Genomic DNA, 27,005 nt, shown 5'->3' on the forward strand with positions numbered 1-27,005 from the left:
AGCACATTGACTGCAGAGAAAATTGTCCTACAAAATATGTTCATGATTATCAGTAACTTTTGCACTTACTTTGCTCATTCCCTGCATTTGTGGAAAAATTATTAATTTACCCCAGAGCTACAATGCCGGAGACACCAATTACTCACAGTGCATAAGAAGCTGCTGGGTATAACTCTTTTCAATCAGGCCTGGCCTGGCTTTTTTCTCAAACAGCATGTTGCATTCTGGGGCCTATAGTTCTGTTTTCAACATGGCATGATTTGGGTCAAAAATCCCAGCATGCTAGTTTCTTAGGTTATCTGTCATTATTATAGGTCTCGTGCAACCATGAGAGTATCTAAGCTGTCCCTGGTGTGTGAGGCTAGCCTCGGGAGGTCTTACTGGACGAGCCAGTTTTTCTGCTTCTTGCATAATTCAATAAGAGAGGACGAGGCTCTGATGTGTTGTGGGAGGTCGTTCCAAGCTTTAGGAGCGATGTATGAGAAGGCACGACCTCCTGATCTGTTATGTTATATTGATTTGTATAGTGCATTAATAACCCAAGAGGGTAGCCTTCTGCTTCTGTGTATGCATGTTTTGTGTGCTAGTGAGAGTCCAGCAGAGTGTGGGTGCCTGGATGACAAGACCGGAGGAAAAAGTCACCTATCAAATGAAGAGACCTGTCTGCTATAGGCAGATTACTTCAAAAGCTGCTTACTGCCTAACACAAACCATTTTTTAAACATTTTTTACAGTTTTTTTTATATAATCTCACCACCATGCGTATGTGTTTTAAAATGTGTGCACTGAATTCACGTCTACTAAGTAACTTATCCATGGCTGTAAGAAACGTACCCAAGTCTACGGTCAAAGGAGTGCGTACTAACTTGCATGTGTCAGTAGTGTCTGCAATTCCTGATCTCCACTTTTCTAGGTAAAAAAAAAACAATGAATATGACACACAGTATGGATCCTTTTGGAGTTGGGGACGAAATTGAACATTTGTTGGCTTTCATGAAGAAGGTGTTCCATTCTACGTCACCCAGACAAATTGATACAACGAACGAACAAATGTGGAGAAAATAGTTTTTTGACGAACACATAGAAAGTCATTCACAGCACTGTTATTTTTGAGAGATGCCACACACAAAAAATAAACAAGGAAGACTTACCCTAATCCTTCTCATCGCAGCCACAATCTCCACCCGACTGCTCGGACGGGGCACATCCAAGCAGCCAATGTACTGAAAACAAAAAATAAATAAAATCACTTACAGATACTATCCTACAACAAATGCAACAGGGTAATAATATATTCTAATTAGAAGACATGTAGAATGTACTGAAAATCCAGCAGCTGATCTGGCTTGCATACTCATGGGAAAAACAGTATGCGTTGTCTATATTCATATGCAAACCCACTGCCAACAACCCAAGAGCTTTCAAGAGATGTCACTAACGCAATTAATGAGGAAATCATTTAAAAATAAAAAAATAAAAACACGATGTACTCTCCTTCTCCAAGCGTAGAAAAACAGTATAGAAAAAACAAACTGAAAACAATGATTTCTTTCCATAAAAGGAAAAAGATATATAACAAACAGGCATTAGGACACAAAGTCCCTAGCCAAAAAGAAAAGCCCTCTGCTAAGATACAGGCCAGAACCTCACAGAAAGAGTGTCCAGCTGACTCCTGTGTCAGTCAGGTGGCAGAATTATGTCTGCCCCAGAGTGAAGGAGCCGCCATCCTTAATATGAAAAAAAAAATTCAGGGCCCTTGTCAGGGGGCCGCTGCAGCTCGCATCACCCATAGCACGTGCCAACGGTGCCAAAGTAGGTACCTACACAACCACTAACCATCACACTGCTACAACTGAGGCATTTCAGACTGTTAGTGGCCCGAAAGCTCAAAGAATGGTACGAGCGACATGCATTAGTTCTTTTCCATGATTAAATCAACTGTTGTCCTCTTCATCTCTAAATTACACGAACAGCAGCTAGCTGTCACAAGTGCTGGTGTTGGCAATTAAGTGCCAGTGCCAAGCACCGCCTCAAATTAAGCAATGGGCAGCGTTGACAAAATAATGTGGCAAAAATAGCAATATTTTGCAGCATATTTTTTGATAGTATTACTTCATTATTTTGTATTTTTTTCACATGTTAATAATGCCTGGGCAAAGGTTTTCCCTCATTAGTACCAGTTTAACAACCAAATACTGAATTAAGCAACTGAAAAATGAATAGGTAACCTTTACAAATCGCCTTCCATTCCGCGTGAACACATGTTGCCATGCTTTTAGTGATTTTTTATCCACTTTAGCTAAAAACGAAATTTCTTTGTTAAAAGTTGCAGAATATGGATTATGTGGCAAATCAATAATTATGCAATAAAAGCAGTGACACGCTATGTTTGTTTGATGCACTTCCACGGCTCTCACAAATCAATCTGAGCATATTAACATAATTTTTAGCCTCTAATTTCAAACTCCTTCAGATTTCACAGAGTGTCTTAATTGTTTTGATTTTACATTTTTCTTCTTTATTTATATCTGCTTTATTAATCTAATGTAATTGTCTAAGCAGTCCCAGACCCCCTGAGCAGGCTTTGCAGACCCCAGGGGGCCCCGGACCACAGGTTAAGAACCACCGGTCTAGGAGGATCCCTCCGATTGGTGTGCTGTAACTTAGGGCCCATTAGTATGTCGGGTGGATCGTCACCGCCTGCATGGCGGAGGCGATCCGCCTGACAATTTACCCCGCCCGCATACAAATTCCCCCCGCCACATTACTATGGAGGGGGGGACCCCAGCGAATGGAAAGAACGTCCCCGGTTTTCCGTCCGGTCGATGAGTCACCGGGCGGAAAAGTTGTTAATATGGTGGTGGTACCGCCATCCATATTAGAATGCATGCGGTTGCCGCCATGGAAAGGCATGTGGTCCTCAACATTGGGGGCCCGTAGTGGGCCCCCAGTAATTCTGGGGGTGGGGGTGCACATGGGACGAACCTATGGTACCCCCCTGCATTTCAATGTATAACGTGGCAGGCAACGCGCGGTGCCAGTCATGTTGTGCATTGAAATGCACAACTTGCATTTTTGGCATAGTGGCGGGCGGTGCTTTTAGCACCACCCACCGCAATGTTTAAAATGGGGGATGCGTCCGCCAGTGTGGCGGGCGCATCCTAATTGTGGGGGCAGTCCCGTTTCCCAGAGCTATGCCATACTAAATGAGCCCCTTAGTGTTAAGGTTAGGCTGTTTTGCTTTGCTCTATTTATAGGGCTATCGCCATAACACGGTTCGTAGGGTACAAGCGCGCAAATGAAGCCTCTTTAGACATCACCCTATTGGACTCAGCGACGGCTACTAGACTACTCACCTGTCGCTTCCTTCAGCCGGCATTCCCTATTTTTACACACAAGCCAAGAGCTCGCTGAAAAACACTGCTGTTGTAACGTGTACAACAGCACGTGTTGAGGGGTAGTGTACCCTGGGCAGTTGTTTAACCTGGGGGTGTTCCTCCAGGGGTTGTATACCCTGTGCAGTTGTTTTACCCAGGGGTGTGTTGAGGGGCCGTGTACCCTGTACGACTGTTTTTACCTGGGCGTGTGTTGACGGGTTGTGTGCCCTGTGCAGTCTTTTTACCTGCGTTCAGGGGTCATGCACCCTGTGCAGTTGTTTTACCCAAGGGTGTGTTGAGGGGTCGAGGGAGACGGCACACGCTGCTCGCGATCGAAAACCGATGGGTTGTGGACAGTGAATAAATACGTCCTTGGCGACCCTTCGATCATGATACACAGAAGGATTTGACGGTCATCCTTCGTAGTAAGGTAATTTATGCCCTGCACATTTCGATGCTCTGAAAATTAAAAAATCGGAACATAAAAACTAGAATAAAAAAAGACTTTACCACAGCTGTTCATAAAAGGCCTCTAATGCCATTTACAGCTGAAATTGAAAATGTATAACAAAGAGTTCTGAGTGAAAAATCTTTTCGGGAAAAAAATATGTAGAAATACCATTCGCCCTGAAGAAGTCCTCGGACGAAACGCGTTGGCTACGTTTTCTTTTAATTGGAAGATTATCAATAAAAGCAAGAAAAGATCTTAAAATCCTACTGAAGTATTTCTTTGGACTACTGTATCGAATGTTACTGTGAAATACACACTGTGTGGGGTGCTGAACCATTGTACTGTTTTGGGTCGTGTACCCTGTGCAGTCAATTTACCTGGGGGTGTGTGTTGAAGGGTCGTGTACCTTGTACTACCATTTTTACCTGGGGGTGTGTTGATGGGTCGTGCACCCTGTGCAATTGTTTTACCCGGGGGTGTATTAAGGGGTCATATACCCTGTGCAGTTGTTTTACCTGTTGGTGTGCGTTCAAGAATCGTGTACATGGTACTGTTGTTTTTACCTGGTGGTGTATTGAGGGGTCGTGTAACCCTGGAGTGAGGGGTCGTGTACCCTTTGCTGAAGGGTCGTGTACCCTATGCTGTGTTTTCACCGGAGACTTCTTGCTCTGTCAGGTGTGCTATGTGTGGTGTGCAGAAGGGGGTGAGTGATGAGGGAGTTACACCTTGGTGGTGTCCTCCATTCTCCCCAGTCCTGCTTAATATTACCATTGTGTAACTTCTATTTTTATTCAGTATTGTTGGAAAGTGGATATCTTCCTATTCGGAGTTTTTTAAAATTTGCAATTTTTATTTGTAAATTGTGTACGTCTCTTTTTATTGATCATATCTAATGGTGTGTACTTCAGTTGTACATTGTTGTAATAATATTTATTATTTGTGTCCCCTAAGGGGAGGAGATGTGTTGTAACGTGTATTGTTGCTTTGCATCCTTTCCCTTAGATTCCTGTTCCCTGCTGCTCAGCCAATATGAATGTGGTGTGTGTGGAATGTGAGGCTTCTTTCTTAATTGAGCAAAAGACGTGCCAGGATTATAAACTTCAGTGCATATTGGCACTTTGGCAATGCCTTAACCCCTTCGACGCTCATGACGAGCTCAGCTCGTCATGAGTTACGCCTCTCGTACACTCATGACGAGCTGAGCTTGTCATGAACCGCGGGTTTTCGAAAAAACTCAGCGAACAGCGGGAAAACGCTTAGCGCGGATGAGGTTAATACATTTTTGAGAAAGTCAGGGCATCAGCAAGAGTGGAGACCATGGGGTATTCAGCAAGCTCTGGGATGACCAGTCCCCACCTTTGCTGTCCATTATTTACACCAGGAAAATTAAGTGATAGAACCATTCGCCGAGGAGACTCAATTGACATGTTTCAGATCGATGCCTTTAGGTTTTTTTTGTTATATCTTCCCAGCTCTCCAGACACCAAGGCCTCTCCTCACTGCCTGCCTGGACAGAAAACAGCCTGGGCAGCTGATGATGTTCCTATGCTCACAGGATTAACATCACACCTTAATCATGGGCATCCGTTGGTTCTCCAAAAGTGGTATCCTATCATATAGTCGCTCTACTTTTAACTCTTTTTTAGAATGTTGTCTTGCCTGCTTCTGGTCTGTTTTTATTATCCAATTCCCCATTTTGTTTTTCTCAATGATTTCCAAGTTTCTCATAGGTGTGTGTACCTTTACATTTTATTGTTTAGGCTTAATTAAATTCATGTTATCTTCGATTTATCATTGTGGGCATTAGTGCTTTCGTTTGCTCATTCTATGAACTATTTTATTTATTTATTACTGAGCTGTAACCATTAATCAGTTGGCTCTATTTTGCATGATTAACTTAAAGCTCTTATGCCCCAAATGGATAACTTTTTTTAGTGACTACGGGGTGAATATGGAGCTTGGCGGATGAGTCACATCGCTAAAAAACAGATTTCCTCTCCACTCTGTTTAAAGTGCACTGATGACTATGAGCTCTAAATAGGTGGAAGGGAATCTGTTGCATTTTTGTGGAAGTCCTTCATTTTTCAAACCCAAAATCAGTCCCTCGGATGCCTATCCTTGATGGAAAATATATATTTGTTAAGAAATCAGATGCTACATCTGAACCGGTCTTCTACTAAACTGTGGCAGTATTCTTATGCATTGCAACATTTTAATGAGTACTTGAGTATTTTATCTATGTATTAATTCCCTTCTTCTCTGTCTATACAACACTTCAGTACCTTTGTGTATCATGAAACCCTTTTTTTCCTCTACAGACTGACACTTTCCCTGCTCTATCACTCTTTCCTAACACCTGCCCCGTTTTTGACAAAATACTAATTATGGTATCATTACTGTGCAATCAAATTTGGAATATTCAGTTTTCTCACTTTCCAGATCAAATTAACTTTATGTTTTTAGAAATAACGATGTCACTTTGCAGCACTTTGTAATCCTATTCCCTCTTAATGGATGACTGAATGCAGTCGCACATTGTGAAGTAATGTAAAATGTGTTTATGTAGTTGGATTTTCTGTAGAAGAACAAGTCTTTTTTGATGAACTGGTTTTAAGTAACATCAAAATGCATATCTATAGCTCCTTATCGACAATAAGAAAACTAATATTGAATCACTGTCTTAAAGTATTCCAACTTCTAGTATAGATTGCTGAAATATAAAAGAGACTAACTTGTTTTAACACGTTATAAATACATTTTTGCATACTATCATCACAAAATGATCATACATTTAGATTTGTACATCATCCTTTGCGGCCATTTGCTCAAGTTCCCTGCTGCACGAAAGGAAAATTTATACCAATAAATTGAGAACCTGCCTACAATCTAAATCTTTTATCTTTGCCTGCTTTTCTTGAAATATTAACAGTTGCTTTTGATTATAGCTTTTCTCTTTGTGGTATTTATTTTTTAGTAAATGCTCTTTTTCCCGATGTACTATTACAGTCATTGCACTCTCATAGGTATTTGTTTTTCATTAAATTATGTAAGCTGCTAGTTTTGTAGGCATTTATTTTTCGTTTATAACGGCTATTTTCCTAGTGTGAGAGGTGAACTACTAGTAAAAAGATCAGACGACTGCCATCTGTGCAAAACTTTAGAATTGTAATTGTTCTTTTTGCAATCCATGCCTAGAGATTTGGAATACTGTGGGAAACTCTGGATAAAGAAAGCTATTAGGCGCACAGTTTCTGTAGAATCACTTAGCCATTGCCTTAGTGTGATACCACCACCCCCATCTCCTCTAGACACAAGACACAATATTATTAAATGCCTTTTGATTATTTTTTTTGCATTGTTTTAAAGAAACTGAAGGCTACAGTCTACAGCCGCAGTCACCTAACAGTAAATAGGATTTGAACTTTTCCAGTGCCCATCTGATCACACAAATTGGACACTGATTTCAATGCAATATCACACCTTGTAGGTTGTTCGTCCAATGTGGAAATGTGGTTATAATTTTTGGCATGTGTGCCAATTTCTCAAGAGTAACTGTTTTTATTAGCAATAACTCCCAGTTCGGACCCACACACCATTAGAAAGATCCTTTTCCACACTCAGTTTCGAAAGGATGGGCAGAGGTCCTAGAAGGCATTTTGGCAGGGAATACAGATTATTTAACGCCTTTGAGTCACTGCCTTCAGATTTTACAGAGAGTAGCTCAGATATGGAGACGGTGCAATAACCGTTACTGAATATGACAATGTTTCTTTGATTGGCCTGAAAGCACTTGAATATGTAGATATTATTTCTTAATGACAAAGGTCCCAATATAAAAAAAAAAAAATCAAACTTAAAAATATAAATACTGCCCATGGCAGGGCGTGCCGATTTTCATTCTGGATTCCAAGAGTTCACCTGTTTTTATAATACTCTTTCTTTAACTTTTTAGAGGTATTCAACGGCTTTAAAAGAGTTGATATGTTTGTTCAACTAAACTGAATTTCCTTTTACCAGCTGGCACCTGGTAAACCAGTTTTTCACACTGTGGGTAACAAGAGACACCACAACTCAATGTAAAGTAGTGCTTAAAGCGTCATAAAGATGCGTGCCTTTACACAGATGACCATTTTTTTTTTTACATTTACAAAAAGCTGGTTTCTTTCCAGAGTGCCAGGGGCAGCATGACAGCATGTCCTTTGTCTGCCAATACAATGGGGCATCTCACATTTCATTTAAAATCGTACATTTGACATTTTCTTGAAGGGGCCGCACATTGAAAACGTGTCAGGGATATCTATTATCCTTATAGTCTTTTTAAAATCTTTAAGCAGGAATGTGCCATTTGGCATATTAACACAAAACAGGAGCGTTTACTCTCAATCAAACACCCCCGGTCTTCGAACATGGAGTTTTTCATACAGATCACTAATCCAACTTGTACTTAATAGTTCTTCAGTTAAACACATAAAAAAAAATCAACTGTTCTGGTTCCAAATTTGTAGCAGACTATTGTCTCTAGTGCTACTCCAACGCTCCAACCATCCGCTGTAAAACGCATTCATTCTTTCCGTTTGCATAGAAATACCTTTCCTCATTAAACAAAAAAAGTTTTCTAACTCTCCTCACTCTGTACAAAAAAACTCCCTGACCCAACAATCAGGGGGAAACTTGTGCACAACATCCAAAACAGCCTTTGCAACAAATGATCTCTCCCTGCAAAAAGTCAACAAGAACTTTCAATCTATAACTATGGAGCAGTATATTACTGCACATTCGATTTTTTTCACTGCTGATATTTTCAATCCTTGTACATTAATCAGTTACGTTCACAGGAAGGTCTGCAGTTCCTCCTTTGAACATAAGTGTTGTGTCTTAATACATAATGTGTGCTCCTAGGTGTTAAGTTATGTTACTATATAAAGTCTATAAGTTTAGATAGCGATCCCTGTGAGACGTTCTTCCTCTTACAACTCCTTTCTTTGTCTCCTGTCCCCCACTACTACTTCGGAGACCATTTCTTTAAAAAGTCAGCAATTTAATTTGGTAGGTTAGCACCTACGTTTGGGGCAAAATTACAAAAAAAAAAATAGAATTTCAGTAGTACAGTCACAGTACTCCAGGAGTAGTTATCAAATTGGTCTGTGAATTCCAAATCAATTTTTAAGGAGGGAATCCTCACAAGCTAAAGTGTACATAGTATACCATCAAGCGTGAAAAAAATCATAGTGAAAAGATTGTATCACAAACAATCTACCTGAAACAAGTTTTCTGTATCATGAGCTCTTGGTTTTAAGGTGAAGATAATGAGTATTTGTGGACAGAGGACACTTTAGACTACAGAAAGACATTGCAGAGTAGACGTTTCAAACCAAAGACGAAGAGAGATGCTGCAGAACCATTTATGGTAAACAGTAGCCATGTCAACCTGTTTTATGTGATTTAAGAAAAAGAAAAACCCATTGACTCCATTGAGGGTGAAGGGTGCTGTGACCATGCTATGCCGAGGAGCAACCGACAAGGCTATTGCATCCACATCTGCGAAAGCTCCTTTCTAACACATCATTCTAATCCAAGTGAGAGCTAATGTTCACCAAGCCACCATGTCAGGTCTCAAACTATCAATGTTGCACCACATAAATAGCACTAAGATACCTCCAATTAGCTAGGACTCTGCAATTCTCTATTAGAGAAGGAACTGCAAAGGGGGAAAGAGTGGGTTAGACTCTTCACTACCCATATAGGGACATTCAGGTCACCCATTAAACCCCATGAGTCAACTCTACACATTGATAAATGAGTGGGTAGGACTGCCAATGTGTCCGGGGACACAGGCAACTCTGCAGCGCCCTCACAAATGTGACCGCACTACAGTATTCAAAATTCCCCACATGGCTGTGGAGTGTGGCAGAAAGCATCCCTCCGAGCCATTCACACTTTATTAGGGGGTATACTGTTGGAAACTGTCCACACATACCCACTTCCCTACAGTGGGTGCACTATATGCAGGTCTACTAGCGGATATGGGATCAGAACGCCAGAGGTTTTGCATAGATACCTAAATGGCCAAACTGTGTAAACCTGGATGAAGAAATTAAGATGTTCTATTTCTTCATGAATTATGATCCATTGGAAGCAGGCTAATGCCGTATTATAAAAAAAATAACATCTGCATTTCATTCTAGTGTAACATTAGAAAACACAGAAGAAAATAAAAAACATAAGTCGCCAGAGGCTTGCCGCATTGTGGAATAAATGGTCAAACATTCCAAATTTGGTCTGACTCGCTCAAACCACAAGAACCTCATAAAAATAGTTCACGTTTCAACACGAACCCACAAAAGGCATGCATCTTTGTTGCTCACAGCATGTGCCAAGCGTGGCTGAGACACATTGGCAAACTATATTTTGGTATTAAATTGCCAAGCAATGAAACGTGATAGGTACAGTCAAATCTGCTATTACCGCAGAGACCATTCTAGGACATACCTTCTCCGTGCCAGGGTACCCTCACGGAGGATAGCGCACTTTTCAAATACACATAAAATACCTTTTGTATTACACCTCGAGAACTTCGAATTCAGATAGACTTTAAAGTGATTTCTGAATGTTCCACATTCTGTTCTAGTTTTAGAGTGAAAGGTAGCTTGTTCCAAACCTTAACTGCTACCACTGAAGCAATCTGGGTTTTTCTTTTTTTTTATTTGAAGATCAATTCCATTTTAAGACTGACCACAGGCAGGGCCAGTCGAATTATGTGAAAAGAAAGAATTAAATTATGTGGCAGTGTTGACTAAATTTTGTGGCAAGCAAAGGCTAATTATGCTGCATAATGTGCCAATTTTTATGACAGTGTTACGTCATTATTATATCCTTTTGCCCATGTTAACACTGTCTTAGCCAAGTTTTCACTTTATTAATAAACACTTTAACACTGAAATACAGCAATAAGCTACAGAAAAATGACTAGTCAACCTTCGCAAAGGGTCTTCTTCTGTACAGCAAATCATCGCTGCGTTTTTTAGTAACTTTTGATCCTTTTGAGCTAGAAACGAATTTTATTTTGCTTAAATGTGCAAACTATGCAGGTTGGTGGATTATGTAGAAGATCCTCTATGCCCGTACAATGTCATGGGGCACAGAGGAGTAAGTTAGCTGGCAACCAGTTGTGCATCTCCTTCACCAATTGGAGTACAAGCATTGGCAATGCCAACGCCTTTAAAGGAATGTTGCATGGTAATGTGAAGTATTACAAGTAAATAGGATGGGAAGTGAAATGTATTTGTGTGGAAACAAAGAACTGTAGAATGATATGGGTGTAGGCTATAAGGTAAGGTGGCAGCTGCACTATGAAGGCAGACCTCAACATCCATATAGTATAATGACTGCCATCCTCCCATCAGTGCGTCTGTCAGAGAATACCATAAATGATCTAGTTATTTACAATGTCTGTGCCCCTGAAAGTCTAATATTAGGCAGCTGGATATAAATAGAAAATGATTACAGCTGTTGAAGAACTTTTTTCTTGAAATCACACAACTTCTGCCCAAAACATGTACTGCCGACTCCCAACATGTGGGTGGAGCAAAGCCCCGCTCTAGTGATGCTCACAGAATTGTCTGGCGACAGCTGCACCGTCAAGTCAGACCTTAAAGAGGCAGGAGTGTGTGCCAGCTTACCTACGTTTGGTCAACACTTCTTGCCCTTAGGAAAAGGCGAAGGGGGCTGTTGTTAACAGCACCTCACTCTTGGTCAAGGTGAGCAGTGGCAAGCCATTCCTAATCATCATCATCTGAAGCCACAAGTAACTCCTCTTTTCCACATTTGTTTACTGACACTGGAAATCCAGGCGTCTCTATCTGCATCCACTGAGAGGTCATCTTTACATTGTGAGTTTTACTGTGGGTTTTCAAATGCATTTAATGTCCATGGAGATATGCATTAGTAGTATATTTTTATTAACCTATAGTCTCTCTAAGCACAGGTGACATCAGACAGGGTGCTATGGGGGGTGTCCCATATCACTTGAATAATTTCATCAGTTGCATCACTGAAGCTGCAAACGACAGGTCTTTTTCTCATTAGTTTACTCCAGAATAGACATCAAGCTGGTCTCCATATGTATTATTCATCATATCACCATCATACTAAGTTTGCAGAAGACGGCTCGTTTCCTCATACACCTGTTGCAGAAAGTGCAAATCTAGTGTTGGGTGTTTACATCCTTTGCAAGGTATAGTTCCAGAACATGAAGGACAAAATATTGTCAAAACAATTGTGATCCACATAAATGCAGGCTACCACAATATCATGAAGTTAACTACTTATAGGTAAGTACACATATATGCACCATTAACTTACATACTCTCCAAGGTGTATGGATGAGGAGTTGATTACACTAAGTTTATGCTTACAAATATACTTATCCTCACAATAGTATGGTTGCCCATATTTTGGCCACAATATTTTTTAAAGGAAAATATGTTGGTCCTCAATATTCTGACCTACAACCCCTTGCAGGGACGTCTGTATAGTGTTCGTGTTAATGCCCTGTTTCAGCTACAAACTAGGGTCTGTTCAGATGTGCACTACAAGCAACTGCAGCAAACTTTATTTTCTGTGTATTTTTTACAAGGACCTTTGCAGCAACTACTCCTTAACCTCTACAACTGCACATAAGGTATTAATGTAATCACTGGTGTAGTAAAATGTGATTCCACCAGCTAGGTCATGGACTCTCTCATTGCGGTACAGTGTGTGAAATAAACTGTATGTACGTCATATGCAGTTGATGGGCAAGTTCCAGAGATTCATAGGTGGCCGTAAATAGTAAATACTAGTTGGAGTTTAGATTGTGGATCATAATCAATATGTTCCTTTAATTTAAAACCTGTTTTTCTAATAAGTGAGATTGTGGTGTTAGTACCAATAAACCGACCAGTTTAACAGCATGCTTCAATTACTTTATTTTCTAATCATGTAGTGTTGCCCCTACTTGTGATTCTCACAGCTAGTGGCTTATGCAATGTTGTGCTGGCACAGATACTGGATGGACACAGTTCTTATTACTTCCCAGATGACTAATTGCAGTGCGACACCTCTCACTTTATCCTCGGCTCAAAAGTCTAACTTTTGAGCCCACTGGGGACGACTGAATGTCTGAATCAGTCGGTTTTAGCCCAAGTCAAGACCTTAAATTGCTAGTTCTCCAACTGGCAATGCCAAGTTGGCTATAAACATAGTGTGTGACTTTACGTCTTCTTGTAAAGAAGGCAAGGCCTTCACCATTAGTCATACCCTGCATGCAGATGTATGTAATGTGAATTTTACTTCCTCTAAAAGGGCGCCATAACTCTTTTTGTTACCCGAAGTAATAAGTGGCTTTTAAAAATGTGCACACCAAAGTGTGATGGGTGAGGAAGTTCACAATTCAAGTGCATGGGCGTGTGTTAGGATTCCCTCAGAGTAGAGTATGCTCACCTCAACCACACAATTATTCTTTTCCAGAATGAGGTTTGTGATCGGTTTCGAAAACGACTAAACAGATTTATTCAAAACAGAAACAGTTTTGCACTGAGCCTAGCCCTTATTCTGACCACATCTGATGTAATCCTGTTGAGCTGGTTTGGGTTTCGAAAGCGCAGCTGTCAAAGAGACCTATTATTTGTAATATATTCAAAGTGGGCTTTATGTCCACCTCATTCAACCACTGATGACTTTCGACAATTCTGTTGGTCATTCCCTTGCTTTATGGCCTTCATTTCACATAGAAACAAAAGCAGGACTGTAATAAAGTCAAGGGAGCTGTCCACCTCACATGGTTTTCCTCTTTCAAATGTGCCTAGCTTTAATGAGCTAACAAGGGTTCTCCATGCATTAAACCTACACCTTTTGTGTGGCATGGATTGCTTCCCTATGCGCCGGATAACACTCCTACGGGGAAAACACGAGAGGAAAGACATTTACCCTATAGCCTCATCCCATTCACATTTCCAGCAACTTTAATACACATTCATCAGTCAGTAAAAATGTTACTCTCAGGTGGTAAAATCCCGCAGTGTTCTCAAATAGACCCAAAGTTTTACCAATCAATAAGTGTTTTCCCCTATAGTCTCAACTTCAATAACAAAGATGAACTATCCCTGTAAAACCAGGCCTATAGGTTTTCCTGAGGAAGCATGTGTGAATAATATAAAAAGATGCATCCTCGTAAAGAATATATTGAAGCAGCCACAATATAGGAAGACATTGAAACTAAATATCACTCAGGAAAAGGTTTCCTGCATGAGTAAAATCCACATAGTTCTAAGAATATCTATACATCTCTCACTGGATGAAACGTTACCATAAATACCTCCGATTGGATTAAATGAAGATACAGGAAGCTAGTCTAGCCAGATGTTCAAACTGGGATTGAAGTGACACTCAATTTATCAGGCAATTCTGATGGGAAACAGCAATTAACTGCTGCAGACTTGCTACGCCTAGGAAGAGGAGTCCACTCGATTACAGAATTAATCAATTATTCTAACACTGACTTCCACTGCCAACTAGATACTTAAAACATAAACATTACCTGAGCGTAAGCTATTTATGGATAAACTTCAGCATAATAAATTCGATTCCAAATTATGTGCATGGCAAGAATAACAAAGCACATAACCAGTTATGATGGGAACATGTATATGCGGGTAATCGGTGGTTAATGTAAACCAGTCAATATAAATAGAAGATTTAAAAAGCATATTTACAAAAGCCATTGCATTCATATCTGTTGAATGTAGTAGAGTATGTGATAAGGATTGTTCAGACCTTGGGTGATCTTTCACAGCGCACACTTTAACTGTGCAAAAGTCCCAGTAGATGGAAGGAGCTCAATTTTGAAGCTGCGCAGGGAGGTCTGGGCGTGACCACGAGGCTAAGCTTCACTGAGCACAGGTGTAACATCTGTACAGGATAGCCAAGAGGGGGGTTGTGGAAGAGCCATTTATGGTTTTGAAGATTTGTTTCAGTAGCATATACAGAGCGGTGTAACTCCTGGTGACTGGCAACCTGAAGAAGAGATTTGTTTGGGAAAATTACAGAGGATCCTTGTCCTAGGGGGTAGGGGGTGGGGAATAGGGATAGGAGTTAAAAAGAGGAAAGCCAACAAAAGGATGATGCGGTGACCATGTTTTCTGAGGACAAGTGAATAATTGGAGTTTTGACTCGATGAGAGTGCGGATTTTCCTAATGTTCAATAGTTAACACCGCTATGATGGGAGAGCCGAATGGTACACACAGGTTTCTGAACGAGGTCAGAGGCTGCAGGATAACAGAGGACCAGTTGTATGAGTGAAGACAGGAGCTGAAGTGGGAGGGTGGAACATGATCTCAGTTAAAAGAGATCAGTTTCAAAGATCAGAATGCCATCCAGTGAGAGTGTGTGTGTGGGGGGGGGGCCGGGGGCAGTACATCACTTGGTGATATTTTGCTTGGAGGAGGAGACAGAACACTGGGAAAAATGTGGCTTTCCCATCAGACATGCAGAGCAAAAAACTCCCTTTTTTATGCACAAAAGAGAAATAGTGCTTGTAAAGAATACAAGATGCACTTTTTCCATATTACTCTGTGCCCTCTCTGCCATCATCTTTCTTCATCTACAAAAGGATCCTCCATTGGACACTTGATTAGTGGGTAAAAAGGATCTATTAGCAAACTGCTGACTGTGCAGACAGAAGACCAGAGCTCTAATGCTAGTTTCCCAACTTGGCAACATGTGTGATGGGGCAAATCTCTTGACCTTCTGTGCCTCCCTTCACTCATCGCCTAAAACTGGAATGATGTTTTCCAGAGATAGAACATCTGCCGTACTGCGTTTAATGTAATGTATGCCATGTCAGTGAGGCTCGACTAAACAAAAAGAAGGGTTCAACTTGCAACAAACAGGACAAAAAACATGAGCTAGCCCAACCAAAGAAAAAAAACTGCCTCCAGCTTAGGAAGGATCATGGATGAGCTCATCGAGGTTGGACCTTTGTCAGGTTTATGCAGATAATGTGATCAAAGTTACTATTTTTCAAAGCACTTTTGCAGTGGTTACTGCCCAAAGATACCAAATTCCCACAAATCAGGCTGCAATCACTAGGAATCCCTCTCAGACATACTCCTGTGCGCCTCCACGGTACACATGGTTTCTCATCATTGATCCAACGTTGAAACTTGAGACCAAAACTGTGAGAAGGTGTTTGTGGGTGAAGCAATGCTCCCATCATTGTAGGCACTGCAGCACCAACAAAATAAATAAAAAGTAAACATAAAAATACCAGGAAAGAGATCAGGTGGTCTGGATACAGTTAAAAAATGTGCAAATTGTACATGGCCTTCAAAACAATCCGTCGACTTACAAACCACATTTGCATTTGCTTTACTTTGGGTTTACACTCAAACACACAGCATATTTTTCCAGCAACCGACGCAGGAAGTTCTGTTTAAATAAGGGACTTATGTACTGCTGTTTCATTTCATATGTTGACATGTGGTGTTTAAATGATGCTCAAATATTATGTGGTTTAAAATAAACAGAGCCTTTAGAAAAGGCAGTCAACTAAGATATTCTTGGTACAAACATCCAATATGCTAATGAAAGCTGTACTTTCAAATCAACCATAGTCTAAAATATCTGAATGTTAGCAACAGATTCGTCAAATAAGTGTTTAACATTTTCTAAGAGGACAAAATATTTATAGACTGAGACAATAATACTAACCAAAGATGGCAGCCAATTTGCCAAAGTGAAAAAGATGTAGAAGAACAGAGGACTCCAGGCACTGTTTTCTGTGACCCAACCACCTCTCTCTTTCTGCACCTGTAGAATATGTGCTGTTTTCCTGTTCTGACATTATCCCACTACACAGCACCATGGTTGGTAAATGTCCAATAGTGAGAATGTGTGTTTATGTTCAGAGATGTCCTGGCACACCACGCAGTCAACTAGCCGTAGACCATCGAGTTGGCCTTTTGGTATCCATCTTCAATCAAATGTATTAATTACAGTGCAAGTTATGAGGTCACACACAAACTGCAGTCACCACATCTGGCTCTGGATACAGAAGATTGGCATCACAGCAGCCACAGGATATAAAACAGTACAGTTTTCTATTTTAAGCAGAAGGGAATCCATGAGAGATACCAATAGAAGGAGCAAACAGAAGCAGAAAAAATAAGCACTGCACCCTTCATTAAAGGAAGCTTCCTACAGTCAACACTCAAAACCTGCAAGACTTTAGCCTGTCTCCCTCAGGTAACAAGACATCAACACAGAACACATGACTCGGATCACCCTGGCAGATGCCACAGCATGGAGGAGGTGCCCTCTACAAAAACCAGATAGCATCATAACAGATGGTGGCCAGATGGATAAGGATTGTATACAAATATGTAAAAAAAAAAAAATAAGTTCATAAAAATCCCAGCTTGTGCATGTGGATCATTTGGATTTCGCGAGATTAAAATAACGTAAATTGGAAAACAAACCAAATGCTACAAAAATACGTTAATTCACTACAAACAGACAACAGCTGCAGACATGTGGTCTATTAGCATTACCGTGCTTCTGACCAGTACACAAATGCTTTTGCCAAATCTGGGTTGAAGCCCCAGAAGAATTTGCAGGAAAACGAGAACTATAACGGGCAAAAAAGCATGTCAAATTAAAGAAAATATACAACATGCATGAAGACGGACTGCTCAGAATTATTTTCTTAGGTAGTACATAGCGTAAGAAGCTCCGACATCCTATCCACTCTCCCACCGGATGTGGATGGTGAAACGCGGTCATTCTGTTTGACTAAAGGGCGCAGGCCCAGAAGCACAGTGTTGCAGGAGCGTTGCGAATATGTGTTGGTTGAAGGTATTCCATCTTGGAGTTTCCAGGAATGTATCAATCTGCACTTTGTGTACATGTGGACCAGGAGCACCCTTTTCCATATTGCACATGAGCAGGACTGTTCCTTTCTAGCCTCCAGCTTTCTTCTCTGGTTGTGACAAGCCAACGTTGAGTTGGTGTTCCAGCTGTTTTACAGAAAACCAGGGTTGTTGAAGGGCTGTAGATGAGTGATGGGAACAGATCTCACTCGGATTCCATGTGCCATCACAGCCACACCATGCACTCATCTCCCAGACCAGTATGAAGGTAAAGTCTATATACAACAACGGATATCCTAATCCATCGCACTTCAGAGAGGCAGGTGTCCTTTGGGTCTTCAATCGTTATGGAAAAACCAACCACACACTACAAAAAGCCCCTACGGGTTGACCCCATCTCCACCAGCCAGTACCACAGAGTTGCAAACTCTCCAAACAAGTAATATGCAACAACTGAAGGAACAGAGTGGTTTTGAGGTTGCTCGCCTCAGTGATCAATCAATCAATCAATCATTTGTAGAGCACGCTACTCACCCGTGAGGGTTTCAAGACGCTGAGGGGGGTGCGGGGGGGGCTGCTACTGTTCGAACAACCAGGTCTTGAGTAGTCTCCTGAAGGTCAGCAGGTCCTGGCTCTGTCGCAGGTGAATGGGGAGGGTGTTCCATGTCTTGGTGGCGAAGTGGCAGACAGATCTGCTGCCCGTGGTCGTTCGGTGGGTGCGTGGAACGGTGGCGAGGTCAGTGGAGTGAAGCTGTGTTTGGGGGTGTAGAAGGTGAGTCGCTTGTTGAGGTATGCTGGTCCGGTGTCGTGGAGTGCTTTGTGAGCGTGGGTGAGGAGCTTGAAGGTGATCTTGTTGACGTGGAGCCAGTGCAGGTCCCTCAAGTGGGCAGTGATGTGGCTGTGGCGGGGGGCGTTATGTATGCGTTGGAGTCTCTTCTGGAGTTTGCCCATGGTTCCCGCGTAGAGGGTGTTGCCATAGTCCAGTCTGCTGGTGACAAGGGCATGTGTGACTGTCCTTTTGGTTTCAGTGGGGATCCATCTGTAGATCATGCAAAGCATAAGGAGGGTGTTGAAGCAGGAGGAAAAGAAGGCGTTGACTTGCTGGGTCATTGACAGAGATGAGTCCAGGGTGAACCCCAGGTTGCATGCGTGGTCAGGGGTGTCGGCGCAGCACCCAGCGAGGCTTGCCACCAGGAGTCGTCCCAGGCGGAGGGGGTGTAGCGGAGGATGAGGTCCTCAGTCTTGTCCGAGTTCAGTTTCAGACGACTGTTCTTCATCCATTCGGCGACAGCCTTCATTCCTTCGTGGAAGTTGGTTTTGGTGGTGGAGGGGTCTTTGGTGAGGGAAAGGATCAGCTGGGTGTCATCAGCATATGAGATGATGTTGAGGTTGTGTGATCGGACGATGTTGGCGAGTGGTGTCATGTAGACGTTGAAGAGGGTTGGGCTGAGGAATGATCCTTGGGGTACGCCGAAAGTGATCTTGGTGGCTTCGGATCGGAATGGAGGGACGGCGGACTCTCTGGGTTCTGTCAGTGAGGAATGAGGTGATCCAGTCGAGGGCTTTGTCGCGGATCCCTGCGTTGTAGAGGCGTGTGCGTAGGGTGTGGTGGCAGACGGTGTCGAAGGCCGCCGAGAGGTCTAGGAGGATGAGAGGTCTAGGAGGATGAGGGCCGCGGTTTCGCAGTTGTCCAACAGGGTCCTGATGTCGTCGCTGGCGGCGATGAGGGCGGTTTCGGTGCTGCGGGTGCTGCAGAATCCGGATTGGGACGAGTCCAAGGTGTTAAGATATTCCACTGTGGTGCTCCAGGGTCCAGCATTATTTGTAGCAAGGAATCTATCCACCTTCTCAAACATGCAATCAAAGTAAAATAAATAAAAATATAAATCATCCAACATATTTATTGTCCGTCTATCTCCGAGGAGAGTTTGCCAGAAACCACCACATCAGGAGTTAAAATAGAGTAAATCTATATATGGACAGAAACATCAACTAGGGGGTTCGCTTGTGGTTTGGGTTACATGAACGGTTCTGCCTTTGTACAGAAGGTTTGGATCTAGACGGTGCTGTTGAAGGCCCTAAAATATCCTCAAGAATTCCCACCATATGAAAAGAGGACGAGCTTCATAGAGAATATAATGGCAAGTTTCAGATAAGAACAGTCACTCATAAACAACTGGGGAAAATGGGAAAAATAGAAACAAAGGATTTTAAATGTAGTACTCATCAAAAAGCATGCAAGAGAGGAGTCTGAATGGTGTCTTAGGAACGGAGACCCTTTGGTGCTGTACCTTGAAACCCATAAAAAACACCCTTAGCATCTCAAAGACCTTTGAAAGCTTCAATTCTGAAGTTATATCACAGAGGCTCGAGGTGGGCGAGCCACTGAAATCTCCCAGCTCGGGATCAGCTCGAAGTTCTATTGAAACCTCGATCCTATAACGAGCCAAGCTTTCACATGGCTTCTGCAGCCACCCTCACTCTACCAAGATGTGGCGTTAATGGCCAGAGCTGCCAACTTTGGAACTGGAGAACCAGATTCAAGTCTCACCAAACATCCTGGGATTCTTGGCAAATCACTTAACCTCTACAGGACTAAGAAAACAAAATGAAGTGACCTTGTGTAATGTTGCTGGGGCTCATGTGAACTGCTACAATATCTTTGGGTCTAGTTTGCTCAATATAAAAACTGCAGACAAATTCACAAAGATCAAAACAAAGCCTGTGCATATGGAAAAACGAACAGACCCCAATTAAGTGGCTTATTTGTACAAACGGACTTCTTATATATTAATGTCAAAGCTTCACTATGTTAAAGAAATACACTTTTTTTTTAATTTTAAAGAGGCTTCATAATATTTTACGTGATGCTTGTTGTACAATTTACAAATCAAATATTTCAGGCTAACATGGTGCGCAGGCTGTAAGACCCAGGGCTCGCCTCGTCCTGTTAAAAGCTGGCCCACTCTAAAAGAGGCGCACAGCAAATTGTTCAACATAGAAAATGTAAAAGCCGGGCAATCATAGGGAGAGGAGCGCTGGAACGTCTTTTGGGGTCGCCAAGGCAGTCTGGGTTGGTAATGTACGTATAAAGATAGAAGGCGGCACGTGCAAGCAAGGTACAGCTGTCGAGGGCACTGCAGAAAAACTATTCTAGGCACGCTCGTCTTTGAAGAATTCGAGGGAAGGTGAGGGGGCCCACAATCTGCTGGACATTCGAGTTAAGAAAGATCGTCTGGTTTTACTCGGATGTCCTCGACAGCTGCCGCGGACGCGACTCTCACTGGAAGGACGCTCCGCCGCAGCCTCTACCACGGGCCGTGCCGAGAGAATTCGCACCACAAATGGCGCGCAAATCCCAGAGTGGACGTAAACTTCTGCTTAACCTGCAATAGGATTAGAACTGCTGTCCTAATGCCACGCCGGATTGGTTTTCACCTGCATGATCTGTGCCAGATACAAACAAGCAGCGTTTAATTTGAGCCGGTGGGGCCCACTTACAATTCTTTTTCTCACCAGACATTTCGCAAGAGCAAGAGAGGGAGAAACAGTAAGGGTAAAGAAAGAGTCAGAAAAAGTCAGGAAAAAGATCACAGAGGGAGAAAGCAGGGACCTGCAAGACTGAGATAAAGGGGCAGGGAGTGTCTGTAAGTGGATTGAAAAGGCTCGAGGTGGATTGCAGACTACGCAGCCTCAGTGATCGGTGCGCCGACATGTAAACACCGGCTGCGGGCTTCGGGATAGAGCTTCGGGCACCGGCACTCATTCTTTTAGAAATTAAGCACTTGATACAACATGCAACCTGGCCCAAATCATGAAAGCAAACCCTGTGCATTCCTGCAGACGGGCAACATGGGATAACAATCACTATTTGAGCATCATTGTGAGTTTCAGATCTCCGAGTGGGTGATAATGCACTGATTAGGGCCCCAGTCAAAGCCTGACCTCACCCGATCAGCGGGTCCCCAATGATGACTCGTGATTGCCTCCCATGTACGAAGAGGGACTCTCCTGAGAGATTTAACTTGCAAATCACCATCCTAGTCAAAAACACAGCTTTGCGCAACTCATAGCTTAGCCAGCCGGCCAAACGTTCCTTCTTTCCAGTAATCAATGTCAGCAAGTGCATTAATCTGGACAGTCAGTATTGATTAGCCCTTCCAGGATGCAGCTTCAAGATACATCAAAGCATTGCATCGTTACTTCTAAACTGCAGCCGGCCTCAGTGCTCCTGCAGCAGAATTCTTTCCACTGCAATGTGTAGCCATGGTGGCCTTCGTCAAGCCGACTTCCACCTATGAACAGGGGCTCCCGGCAGACAACGTCAAGGACACTCGTACAATTGGTGTCAGTCAGTCATTTGTTAAGCGCACTACATACCCGTGAGGGTCTCAAGGCGCGGGGGGAGGTGGGGGCCGCTACTGATCGAACAGCCAGGTCTTTAGTATCCTCCTGAAGGTCAGCAGGTCTTGGGTCTGTCGTAGGCTCAGTGGGTGTGCATGAAAAATACTGCAGAATCGACTGTTCAGTTTATGGACCACTTCCCAACACTCATGTGATCCTCAACTGAATTCCCTTTTCCGTTAGTCAACTTATATATGGGGGGAAAAAGTACCCCCTACTATGCATTAGAAGGATACTGCAAATCACTGTGGAGATTCCATGTTTATATGGAGGAATAACGCTGAAGGCTTTGTTCCTTTATAAGTTTATGTAACATCAAGGTGAATTGCAATATCCTTATAATGTACGGAAGGGGGATGTTGTTCCTTATAAGTGGCCACACCATCACCTTTCCCAAACAGACCGTGGTTTGTTGCTCTCTCTCATGAAAGGGATAGGATGTTTTCAAACATGAGTAATAACAATAGAATGTTCGGGTAAAAAATAAACATAAAAAAAGAGTTTGATATGGTTAGACCTGGCAACCTTGCTGTGGTTTTCCCCCTAACTTTTTGCCTTCAACCCTCCTGTTTTGCTGACTTCGTTTCTGCTGGCTTCAGGACTCTCTGCACTTTATCACTGATGGCCAGAGCTAAAGTGTTTGTGCTCTCTCCCATAAAGATGGTAGGATTGACTTATACCCAATTGGCATATTTCATTTCAAATGGGGGTGGGGTCGCACACTACTCACACACCAGCGGGATCGCCCCTAAGGACTGTGGTAAGTGTAGTTCGTGTTCCGCGATGCATCTTCTTTCGATTCTCTGCTATCTTCGCTATCTTCGCCATCCCTGGACACGTGTTTCGGGGTATTTACCCCTCATCAGCAGGGATTAGGCCGTGTTTTGGGGTTGCCGGTGGCTGCCAAATATTGCCAGGTTTAGTACCACTCAGGCGCACAGGTGCGGGGTCCCAGGCTCGTCAGCCAACTGCTCGAGGGAGCTTTAACATCACAAATGGGGGTGGGTCGCACACTACTCACACACCAGCGGGATCGCCCCTAAGGACTGTGGTAAGTGTAGTTCGTGTTCCGCGATGCATCTTCTTTCGATTCTCTGCTATCTTCGCTATCTTCGCCATCCCTGGATTAAATGGTACGAGTGGGCATGCAGCACGGATTGTGCTAACTACTTTAGTAGCATTTTAAACATGTCGCAGGTCTACCACTGCAGCCTATGTGTGCAGTTTTTAAACCTCAATTTCAACTTGGCAAAATAAACTTTATACCAGGCCCAAACTTTCCTTTTTAATAATACAAATCGCCCCTAGGATAGGCCTTGGGCAGACTGTCGGGCAGGGTGGTGTATTTAAAAATCGTGAAATGTACTTTTCAGTTGTACATGTCCTGGTAGTCAAAAACACTTATATTTGTATTTTACTATTGCAAAGCCTAGCTCTCCCATAGGTAATTTTGGAGTTGCCGTTTTACATTAAAGAAGTGATAGTTACCAAATTAAAGCAGGTACCTATTTCATGTTTGGTGTCTTTGGAACTTAAACAAAACATCCTCTCTCATGGTGAAGTTGGGTTTTAAATTACACTTTCGAAAATGCAACTTTTGGAAAGTTGGCATTTTCCTTCCTCAGCCATTTAGTGCCTGCAGCCTGTCTCTGGGTCACATGACTGGGTGTAATTGACAGAAGGGCTTTGTATATTTTTCCTACACAGTCTCACACAATAGGAGGCTTAGGTGTGCCAGGATGGGCCATCACTAGCAGGATGAGAGGGCAAAACCGGGGACAGCCCTACTTACACATGAATAGGCTGTGTCCTGCCTCCACATAAAGGACTGCATACGCCCTGTAGTTAGTCAGGAGCCAGAACAGGCAAGGCAGGATGCCTTGGTATTTCAAAGGGAAACCTCTAGAAGCTTCTTCCACTTTAGAGGGAGGCCCAGTTATAATTATTGGATCCCAGAAACTAGCTCTTCAGTACATTCCGGACCTGTGGATACTCTGCCAGGAAGAATGGCTGCTGTGCCACTGAAAGGATTGGCACTCTAAAGGATCGATGCTGCTCTGAATGATCTTAGCCCTGTTGTGCTGACCTGCTACTTACTGCCCCCTTGCTTGGGGGAGAAGTACTGGGACTGCACCTGTAAAACCCAGGAACCCAGAGTGACTCCAAGGGCTAGTTGGCTGGGATCCTGACTTGAGTCTCAGGGACAGAAGCTACTACATCCTCAACCCCAGCACCTGGACACTGCCATCTGCGAGTATCTCCTGCCAAGTGCTGCCACCCCCATTCCTGGATCCTTGGAAGTGGGCCCAAGGTGTTCTGCCAGCCTCTTTGGATCCAGTGAAACCGACGCATGTTCTCCGCTGCATGGCGCAACTCCGAGAAGAACCGACACATCATAACCACTGCATGGACCTTCACAGTCACAAAGACCCACATCACATCGCACCTGCAGCCTCATCGGAAATACCATTGCGTGATGGATCCTTGGCACAGGCCCTCGCACCTCTCATCAATGATAATTGTGATAGACATCCACATCGCAGCCTTGAAGCTCCTCGGAACAGACTTCACCCCTACTGCATGACGCAAGCCCTCGTCTATGGGGTTCTCGACAATGGCGCAGCCCTCACATTACAATGTTGATGCATCTCAGAACTGCCTCATCGCTTCAATTGTACGATGCTTTGTCGACACAGACACTCACAATGCTCCTCAAACCAGGATTTAAGGAACTTTGTCCAGCTGGCCAGTTACCAGTATCCGTCCCATTCTACTTTATGGTTGGGCTGAATTTGTGACTGTCACAGTCTGGCTTGACCAGATATCCACAGCTGGCACTTTGAGGTTTTTGGCACAATGTTCACTAAAATTTGTAAAATTGCATATCTCTTGTTTCACCGATTGGAATTTTTTTCGTTTTGGTCTTGCTTTATTTATTAAAAATACCTCTAGATTTCTAATCTGATGTGGGGATTTTTTTTGTGGTGTTTTTCACTTTATTGCTGTTTGAAGTGTTGCACAAATGCTTCACACATCGCCTCTGAATTAAGCTCAACTTCTCTGTGCCAAGTTATCAGAGGGTTGAGCACAGGTCAATTTAGGGTTGGCTTGTGCCTCACCCGGACAAGAATTGTGGTTGCTGCTTCACCAGGGCTCACACCCCAGTCAACCAGCACTCCAAATTCTAACAGATATTTGTTGCAAAAAAATAATACCAGGATCCGTTTAATACAAGTCAGAGTTTAAGAAAAACCTTCTGTTGCGCAGAAAGAAAAGAAAAAGGCAGAGAGATTCTATCTTTCCTATAAATACCGAAGCATGGAAAAATAAACATGCTGCCAAAAATATCTATGTTCTGCTTATCACTGTTCATCTAGAAAAACATAGCAGGAGGAGGAAAAGTCAGGCTTTCTTTTGTTTTTTGAATCTGCAGCTTTAATTATGCTCTGTGGCCTGGCTTTCCCCTGGGCAGCTGGCTCTGGCAGCAGGCATTGCGACATGAGTGCTCAACTATAATAAGTTACTACAGATGGATAGCGAAGTCTGTTTCTTATTATAGGCGACTAGGTGCATCACAAGTCACCTTTAACCCCTTCGCTGCGGTGGCTATTTCGCCGCAGCGCTAAGGTGGAGGCGGGGCCGCGCGGCGCTCCCGTACTCGTGATGGAACCGCTCCGTTACGGCCCTCAGGTGAGCTGTGCTTGTGACGGAACGGTTCCGTCACGGCCCCGCCCGCTCTTTAGAACGTCAGCGCAGGCACGGAATTTGCGCCACGCAGGCGCGGCGAGCGGGCTGTGACGGAACCGTTCCGTCACCAGCACAGCCCACCCGAGGCTCGTGACGGAACCGTTCCGTCACGAGCATGGGAGGGGTTAATAAGGACTTTAGGGACAGCTTTGTATACAGGGATCTCCATGCATTATATTGCTCTATATTGTGTAGTCTCCTTTAAGTACTTCCTAGCACCGTCTTCAGTCTTGAAGCATCGTTAACCACAGAGCACTGCTGCCCACACTACACTGTATGAAAGTCGCTCTGTGCTGCAGTTGCCTTAATTGGCCAAGTTCTTCCACTTGCTGAACAGCGAGTCTGGGCACAGTCTGTTCTGGCAGGAAATATATTTAACGATCCGCTCTCCACAACAGACAAGTTCTGCATTTATTTCATTTGTGGAGCAACCATGCAGCCCGGAACGAGGTTAACGACACGCTTTATGAAGGTAACAAAAGAGAAGGTCAATTTAGGAAACCCCATTAGGAACTCGGATTGGCAAAGCCAATAGGCATCACCCACAAGAGAGCTATTAGCTCAGTCAATGTCTTTTAGCCAAGTCATTCTGCAGAAGAGTTATTGTAAGGCATGGCCAGCATATTCCACGCCATAGCATTTTATTGTTGGTGGGACATGAGGCAGCACGGAGGGAAGGCATGTGGGGTAGCAACACAGACACCAGAGGGAGGAGGAAGGAAGCTCTAAGGTGCGGCCAGCATTGGCCACACCGTAGTGGGGTTTTTTGTTTTGGTTTATTGCAGGGCCGGAGTGAGGTAGGTCAAATCAGGTGGGGTATTTTTTTCTGGCGAGAGCAGCAGCGAGCAGTTCAATGCCACATGAAGAACACTATATGGTGTAAGAGCGTTGTACAAGTCTGATGAAAGGACAAAACAAGAAAAGTCAGAAATCTGCTGTAATTCGAAACTTTATTGTGGTTTCTACCTGCATTCTACATCCAGCGACAAAATAGGTAAAATGGCAGCTTTCCATGCAATGCAGAGAACTCAAGTAAACAGTGTAGAACTGACCTGTTTACTCAAGTAAACGGGTCAGTTCGATGATTTGTCTAAATCATTCATTCAGGTCTTTGGAAAGCT

General features: G+C 43.2%; 1 protein-coding gene across 1 annotated transcript in view; it reads right to left on the reverse strand.

The window, feature by feature from the left end:
* LOC144754245 (carboxyl-terminal PDZ ligand of neuronal nitric oxide synthase protein-like) overlaps positions 1–27,005 on the reverse strand; it is a 236,377-nt gene that overhangs the window by 196,204 nt on the left and 13,168 nt on the right. The window contains exon 2 of the mRNA XM_078641847.1: positions 1,152–1,223. Coding sequence (XP_078497973.1) covers positions 1,152–1,223 — 72 coding nt within the window. The remainder of the gene's footprint in view (positions 1–1,151; positions 1,224–27,005) is intronic.

This window comes from Lissotriton helveticus, chromosome 5_1 (genome assembly GCF_964261635.1).
Source record: "Lissotriton helveticus chromosome 5_1, aLisHel1.1, whole genome shotgun sequence".
NCBI classification, from domain to species: domain Eukaryota; kingdom Metazoa; phylum Chordata; class Amphibia; order Caudata; family Salamandridae; genus Lissotriton; species Lissotriton helveticus.